At 45.9% G+C, this 8,519-nt stretch overlaps 1 protein-coding gene across 1 annotated transcript; it reads left to right on the top strand.

Moving 5' to 3' along the window:
* Nucleotides 1–6,116: 6,116 nt before the first annotated feature.
* Nucleotides 6,117–7,946, top strand: LOC138868947 (uncharacterized). The gene is made up of 2 exons (XM_070146527.1): nt 6,117–6,504; nt 7,357–7,946. Exons 1-2 carry the CDS (start codon nt 6,117–6,119, stop codon nt 7,944–7,946), a joined length of 978 nt encoding a protein of 325 aa, XP_070002628.1.
* The last annotated feature ends 573 nt before the right edge of the window (nt 7,947–8,519 follow it).

The following is an 8,519-nucleotide window of genomic DNA, read 5'->3' as shown; positions in this document are numbered from 1 at the left end:
AGGCACCTTATACGCCTACCGCTGTACTCGATCTCTTTAGGAGACTCTGGCACAGTTCATGAGCATGTACACTACTCTGGCTCAGGAAGGGTTGCTTCCCCTTGCTGCAGCTACATCTCAGGACGAGGGAGGAGCACAGACTCCCGCCGCCCGCACTCCTGAGCAGCGAGTGCATATTGAGCAGGTCGTTAAGATTATTCCTATGCCACCTGCAATGCTAGTTCAGCCCGAGGATAGGGAAGCGACTTCCGAGGATGAGTAGTTGAGGCTTGAGAGGTTCAAGAAGTACAAGCCTCATATATTCAGTGGTCTAGCATTGGATGATGCTCTGGGATTTCTTGATGAGTGTTATTGCATTCTCTGTACCATGGGTATCTCAGGATCGAGCGGGGTTTCTTTCACTACCTTCCAGCTTCGAGGAGCCGCCTATGAGTGGTGGCGCACCTATGAGTTAGATAGCCTAGATGAAGCTGCTTCACTGACTTAGGTTCAGTTTTCAGATCTGTTCCTGAGGGAGTATGTTCTTCAGAGCCTTAGGAACGCATGGCACATAGAGTTTGAGCATTTGCGCCAGGGTGCTATGACTATTTCAGAGTACGCTGTCCATTACACTAGTTTAGCTAGGCATGCACCAACCTTGGTTTTCACTGTTCACGAGAGGGTTCGCCGGTTTATTGAGGGCCTTATTCCCAACATCAGGTCTAGCATGGCTCGTGAGTTGGAGATGGACATTTCTTATCAGCAGGTGGTGAGCATTGCTAGGAGCATTGAGGGTATGCATGCTAGGGAGAGAGATGAGAGGGAGGCCAAGAGATCTCGAGAGTTGGGCCATTATTCTGGTGCCCGTACCCTAGCTGCAGGTCGTCATGGTAGGGGTTATATGAGTCGCCCTGTTCATTCAGCTCTTCCAGCAGCCAGTAGTGCTCCAGCTCCTCCTAGGCCTCAAGAGCCTTATTATGCACCACCGGTATATAGTGCGCCTCCTACGTGGGGTGCTTTCAGAGGTCAGTCTAGCAAACCTGGCCCTAGCCAGTCACATCCACCATGTCCTCCCAAATCTTGTTTTGAGTGAGGCGACACACGCCATATGGTGAGGGATTGCCCTAGACTTGGGAGGGGTGCACCTCCATAGACTTCTCAGCCACAGCGTGCCCCGCAGAGTTCTCAGGCTATGGTTACCGCTCCAGTTGCTACCCCACCTGCTCAGCCAGCCAGAAGTAGAGGTCGGGGAGTTAGAGGTCTCCCTAGAGGGGGAGGCCAGGCCAGATACTATGCCCTTCCTGCCCGTACCGAGGCTATTACCTCCGATTCTGTCATCACAGGTATTATATTGGTTTGTCACAGAGATGCATCGGTTCTATTCGATCCAGGCTATACTTACTCTTATGTGTCTTCTTATTTTGCTCCGCATTTAGGTGTATCTCGGGATTTATTGAGTTCCCCTATTTATGTTTCTACTCCTGTAAGAGATTCTCTTGTTGTGGACCACATTTATCAGTCATGTTTGGTTGCTCTAAGTGGTTTTGACACCTGGGCCGATTTGTTGTTACTCAGCATGGTAGATTTTGTGTAACGCCCCGGAAAATATTTCCAAGTAATTTAAGATTTCGTCGTTCCAAGGTAGGCTAATTATTTCATTTTGTGTGCAAATGAGGATTCATGATATAATGGGTATCAATTGGATATGTTAATAAGCATATAATTCATATTAGAGGTGGATTGGGGTCTAAGGAGAGGCCTAAGTCTAAGCCAAGTTAGAAAAGTTTCATATTAGACGAAATTTGCAAATGAGTGCGCACAAGACCCCACTTTGAACAATTATATCTCCATATCTATAGGGGGTTGTGTGATGCATAACCTATCAAATTACAGCTCTTTGAGTCTAGCCTCCAACGCAACAAACCGTTTATCATTTGGAGGTGTATACAGAAAGTTATGACCATTTTTGTGTCCCTTCCGTCGTCAGCGACATGGGTAGCTCTTGGCGCTAGCCGTGGAGCCCGGAATTTTGAGCTACTGGAATCAGCGCCCCAAGCAGCGCCCAGCACCACCTGTGGCACCCGAAACAGCCTATAATACACAATTTCAGGGTTCAATTTCTCTCATTTCTTTTGGACGAGTTTGAGTGTTTTCCTCCATTCTCTCAAGACCTCCAACTCCTCTCATCTTCAAGGTAAGTTTTTGGAGTATTTTGAGTTGATCTCTACTCCTAAACACTTATATTAACATGGATTGATCTTGAAAATCCATAGATTTCCATTAAAATCCTTGAATATATCAAGAACACCACAAGTGGGGATTCTCAAGATTCTTGCTACAAGAGGTATGTCTATCACCTCTAACTACTCTATGGTGATTAATTATGTATGATATATACATTAGAACTCATGGGATGGGGATTGGAAGTCATAGGTGCCTAACCTAGGTTGTGTTGGTATTGTAGAGATTATGAGGTGGGTTATTGGGGTATGATTCTTGGGGTAATAGTATTACGTATACATGCGTGTATAAATTAGGTTTGTGGGAAGGTTGATAAATATAAATAAGTAAAGATTGGATTGGGGAAAGAAGAAAATCTTGTAAAAGGAATTTAAAATAAAGATGCTCAACTAGTGTTTGATAAAATGCTCAAATGAGCTGAGACCATGAATACCTTCCTAATTTGTGTTAATTTTGTTATGTTTCAAGTAGATTGGGATTGCTAGAATTATTGAAACGTCGTAGTAACTTAAGGAAAGCTAAAACGAGGTACGTATGGCTAACTTTGACCTTTGTAAAGTCACTTTGTTTGGTGTACGAATATCTGGTATGCAATATCTACATGGAATTATTGTGATTGGTATGATTTGATTGTTCGTGGTTAAGTCTCTTGATATAATGGTGTATGTAATTGGCAATAAACCAAATGTGTGATTGTGAATATGTTGTTTGGTAAGAATTGAGGAACAAATGATGGAAGGGAATCGTAATTGATGAAATTGAAATAACAGTGGCAATATCATCTATGACCCGTTGTGGGCAGTTATCATTGTGATTTGAATTGTATACGGTTGTTGAATATGATGGTTGTGGAAATTCTTTGAGAAATTGTTGTTGTTGTTGTTGTTGTGTTGTTTGTGAATTTTGATTGTACGATGGGATCGGGTTGCGCGACGCAACACGAAGTAATAAGGTGTGGGTTGTGGTGATAAGGGTGGCCGAGGTAATAAGGATGGAAAGTGATGGAAATCACTACTGAAATGAAAATATGAGAAAGTTGTGAAATCATTGATGTGAAAATGTTGAAGGGGAAATGGAGAGATTGTAACTTTTTTGGCTTGATTGCTTTCCTTCATGTGTATTTGATTGTTGATTCCATTACTACTTGTTACTTGTGTATGGTTGAGTTTACTCAGGGCAAGTTTGTTCATACATACCAGTACAATTCAAATGTACTGACGTCCCTTTTGCCGGGGGCGCTACATTCGTGTTATGATTGTAGGTGGATCCTTAGCAGGTACTCCAGTCCACCGACCGTAGCTCCCCTTCACTCTCCGCCAGAAGCATTGGTGAGCCCTTTTCTTCCCGGGGCCTTGCGTGGCTCATGCCGCTTTTTATTTCGGAGTCTTGTTTTGGTATTTGGTGTGAGGTATAGCCGGAGCCTTGTTACCGGCAAGTATTGTATCATCCTTTTGTATCCTTAGAGGCTCTGTAGACAGTAAATGTGGGTTGCGAATTTATGAAAATATGTATTTTGTATATTGGGCGATGTAAGTTGTAAACCTCATTAAGTGACTATGTATGTTTTGTAAAAAGGGTGTTTTAATTATAAAATGACTATTTCCTTTGATTAATGGACAATAAAAATGCGGGGTAACACATGGAATAGGAAAGGCACCCTGGTCCGCTTGGCTGGGGCTACCCAGTCGAGCGCCGGTCGCACCCCTCGGTTTTTGGGGCGTGACAAACTTGGTATCAGAGCCTAAGGTTTTAAAAGGGTCCTAAGATGTCTTGGAGCCGTGCCTAGTAGAGCCCTTCTTATCGGTGTGTTGTCAACCACATCTATAAGTAGGGGGATACATGGGCATTTAGGAAATTACTCTCTTCTTTGTTATTCTATATCGTGCGGTGAAGTGAAAAGTGGAAGTATTCACGTCTAACTCGTGCTCTGTTTCGAATTTTTCAGTAATGGCACCTAAGAAGAGAGCTAGACTCGGCCTTGGGGCCAATGCCACCCCAATTGTGCCTATGAATCATGTACCTGATGCCGTGGGTGAGAGTGACTCCCCGGTCTTGAATCTGCCTGGCCCATTTATTCCGGATCCGAGTATAACAGTCCCAGCTGTGGCTGAGGGTGCTACCATCCCTCCCGCTGATACTCCTGATCCTGATGCAGTGCCAGCGTTCGGTCCCGGGGTTTCTGATGGGGACCTTAGAGGAGCCATCCATATGTTGACCCAGTTAGTGGCTGCTCAGGCTCATAGATCTCATGATGCCCCTACTTCCTCCAGCGGACAGGGAGATTCTGCCAGCTCCAGAGTCAACCAGTTTCTGCGGTTGGCCCCTCCAGAGTTCACAGGCATAGACCTAGGGGCCGATCCGCAAGATTTCATTGATGAAATGTATAAGACCCTTCGAGTGATGAAGGCTACAGATACGGAAGGGGTTGAGTTGACCTCATACAGGTTGAGGGGAGCAGCGTATTTGTGGTTCGAGATGTGGGAGGATTCCCGTGGGGAGGGAAGACCTCCGGCTAGATGGGATAAGTTTGTAGATGCATTCATGGACCACTTCTTGCCTGCCGAGACAGTGGCGGCCCATGCCACTGAGTTTGAGGTCCTCAAGCAGGGCAGTATGAGTGTTTGGGAGTACCACATGGAGTTTGTGAGATTGTCCAAGTATGCTCCCCAGTTAGTGTCGACCATGGGTGATCGAGTTCGGTGATTTGTTCAGGGTCTCAGTCCTTTAGTGGTGAACGAGGCTGCTACAGCGGCCTTACACTCTGATATAAATTATGGGAAGATTGTGGGATTCTCTCAGGCCACAGAGGCTAGGAAGTTGAAAATACGAGCAGGAAGGGAGAGTAACAGCAGGGCCCGATCAGTGGGTCACTCAGGGAGACCAATTCAGAGAAGGGGACCATCAGGGTCATCCCAGTCATATGATCAGTCCTCAGCGAGCGCACTGCCATCTGCGCACAGTTATTAGCAGAGTAGTCACTCGAGACCAGGTTCAGATAGTAGGAGACCCCACCAGTCCGGTCGTCCGGGAGGGAGATCACAGCAGTAGGGGAGGGCTCTATGCCCTAAGTGTGGGAGATTCCATATAGAGACTTGTTATCTGGATCTCCCAGTGTGTTATAGATGCGGGGCGAGAGGTCATATCCAGCGGGACTACCATGCGCCCAGTCAGGGCATGGGTAGGGGATTTGCTCAGTCATCCGGTTCTTCAGCCGCCACATCATCCGCGTACCCTCCAGCTCCAGTAGGGCGTGGTGGAGTTAGGGGTGAAGCTCGTGGTAGTGGTGGACCCAGCCAGTTTTACACCTTGAGTGGTCGCTAGTGTGCAGAGGCTTCCCCAGATGTTGCTACAGGTATATTATCTGTTCAGGCCATTGATTGTTATGCTCTTATTGATCCGGGGTCCTCTTTGTCTTATGTCACCCCATTCATTGCTTCAAGTTTTGGGGTAGAACCCGAATATCTTTATGAGCTGTTCTCTGTATCGACTCCGGTTGGTGATTCTATCATAGCCGCGCGAGTTTATAGGAATTATGTTGTCACGGTATGTGGTCGTGCTACCACGACCGATCTTACTGAGCTTGGAATATTGGATTTTGATGTGATTATGGGAATGGACTGGCTTTATTCGTGCTTTGCTAAACTTGACTGCCGAACGAGAGTCATGAGGCTTGAGTTCCCTAATGAGCCGGTTATTGAGTGGAAGGGAAATGGTGTGGTACCGAAGGGTAGGTTTGTTTCTTACCTTAAGGCTTCGAAGATGATTAAGAAGGGGTCTATTTTCCATTTGGTCCGGGTGGCGGACACCACTTCAGAAGTATCTGTCCCCGAGTCCGTGCCAGTCGTGAATGAGTTTATTGAAGTGTTTCCGGACGAGCTTCCAGGGATCCGCCAGATATGGAGATTGATTTCGGGATTGATGTATTGCCAGATACGCATCCAATATCTATTCCACCATATAGAATGGCGCCAGCAGAGTTAAGGGAGTTAAAGGAGCAGCTGAAGGATTTATTAGAAAAGGGGTTCATACGGCCAAGTGTGTCGCCGTGGGGTGCTCTAGTTCTTTTTGTCAGAATGAAGGATGGGTCGCTCCAGATGTGTATTGATTATCGGCAGCTTAACAAGGTCACCATCAAGAATAAATATCCTTTGCCTCAGATAGATGATTTGTTCGACCAACTGCAAGGTGCAAGGTTTTTCTCCAAAATTGACCTATGGTCCGGGTATCACCAATTGAAGATCAGAGAGCAGGATATTCCTAAGACTGCTTTCAGAACTCGTTATGGTCACTTTGAATTCTTGGTCATGTCTTTTGGGCTAACCAACACCCTGGCAGCTTTCATGGATCTTATGAATCGGGTCTTCAAGACGTTTCTAGACTCCTTTGTGATTGTTTTCATTGATGACATCCTTGTTTATTCGCGGAGCCGGGAGGATCATGCCGATCACCTCAGGGCAGTTCTGCAGACTCTTCATCAGCACCAATTGTATGCTAAATTTTCAAAATGTGAATTTTGGCTTGAGTTTGTTACCTTTCTGGGTCATGTTGTTTCCAGTGAAGGGATTCAGGTGGATCCCTAGAAGATTGCAGCAGTGAAAGATTGGCCTAGACTCATGACCCCGACAGAGATCCGTAGCTTCTTGGGTTTAGCGGGGTATTATCGGAGGTTTGTGGAGGGATTCTCTACCCTCGCCTCCCCGTTGACTAAGTTGACGCATAAAGCAGTTAAGTTCCAATGGTCTGACACTTGTGAGAAAAGTTTTCAGGAATTAAAGTCGAGATTGACCTCGGCGCCAATATTGACCTTACCGGAGGGCACAAAAGGGTTTGTGGTTTATTGCGATGCCTCCAGGGTCCGTTTGGCGTGTGTGTTGATGCAACATGGGAAGTTTATAGCCTATGCTTTAAGGCAACTCAAGAATCACGAGAAGAATTATCCTACGCATGATTTGGAGCTTGCAGCAGTTGTATTTGCCTTGAAAATATGGCGGCATTATCTTTATGGGGTCCATGTGGATGTATTCTCAGACCACAAGAGTCTCCAATGTTTGTTCAAACAAAAGGAGCTGAATTTAAGGCAGCGACGGTGGTTAGAATTGATCAAGGATTATGATATGGACATTTTATACCATCCAGGGAAAGCAAATGTGGTGGCCGACGCTCTCAGTCGGAAGTCCATGGGTAATTTGGCTCATTTGGGAGCGGATCAGAGGCCTTTGGCTCGGGAGGATTATCAATTAGCTAGTCTGGGGGTTTGTATTTCGACCTCAGACGAGGGGAAGGTTATGGTGCGTAATGGAGCAGAATCGTCACCTGTAGCGGAAGTCAAGGAAAAGCAGTTCATTAATCCAGCATTGGCACAGATGAAAGAGGCAGTTTTGAATAACAAGACTTCGACATTTTCACTCGGTGGCGGGGATGGTATATTACAATGTCAAGGTAGGCTATGTGTTCCAGATGTGGATAATCTTCGGGAGAGGGTAATGGCGGAGGCTCATAATTCTAGGTATTCTGTGCACCCAGGTTCTACGAAAATGTATCATGATATCAAGGAAATTTATTGGTGGAACGATATGAAGAGGGGTGTGGCGGACTTCGTGACTAGATGTCCGAACTGTCAGCAAGTGAAGGCCGAACATCAAAGACCTGGTGTATTGACTCAAAGCATAGAAATTCCAATGTGGAAATGGGAGATGATCAATATGGATTTTGTAGTAGGGCTGTAGCGCACTCCGCGCAGGTTCGACTCAATTTGGGTGATCATTGACCGACTCACAAAATCAGCGCACTTCTTGCCAGTTAAATCTTCCGACACAGCGGAACAGTATGCCCAGTTGTATATCAAAGAAATAGTCAGGTTGCATGGAACTCCAGTCTCAATCATTTCAGATCGAGGGGCTCAGTTCACGGCCAATTTTTGGAAGAAATTTCAGCAGGGCTTGGGCACGCAAGTAAATCTCAACATAGCTTTCCATCCTCAAACTGACGGGCAAGCAGAACGGACTATCCAAATGCTTGAGGACATGTTGCGAGCTTGTACTCTTGATTTCAAAGGTAGTTGGGATGACCATTTGCCACTCATAGAATTTGGTTACAACAACAGCTTCCATGCTAGTATCCAGATGGCACCATTTGAGGAACTGTATGGCAGGAGATGCAGGTCTCCCATTGGGTGGTTCGAGGTTGGAGAAGCAGAATTAATAGGGCCGGACCTCGTGCATCAGGCCATGGAGAAAGTCAAAATTATTAAGGAGAGGTTGAAAACTGCTGAAAGTTGCCAAAAGTCTTATTCGGACATT

Source organism: Nicotiana sylvestris, chromosome 5 (genome assembly GCF_000393655.2).
Source record: "Nicotiana sylvestris chromosome 5, ASM39365v2, whole genome shotgun sequence".
Classification (NCBI taxonomy): domain Eukaryota; kingdom Viridiplantae; phylum Streptophyta; class Magnoliopsida; order Solanales; family Solanaceae; genus Nicotiana; species Nicotiana sylvestris.
This window is presented reverse-complemented; position numbering and strand designations above follow the sequence as displayed.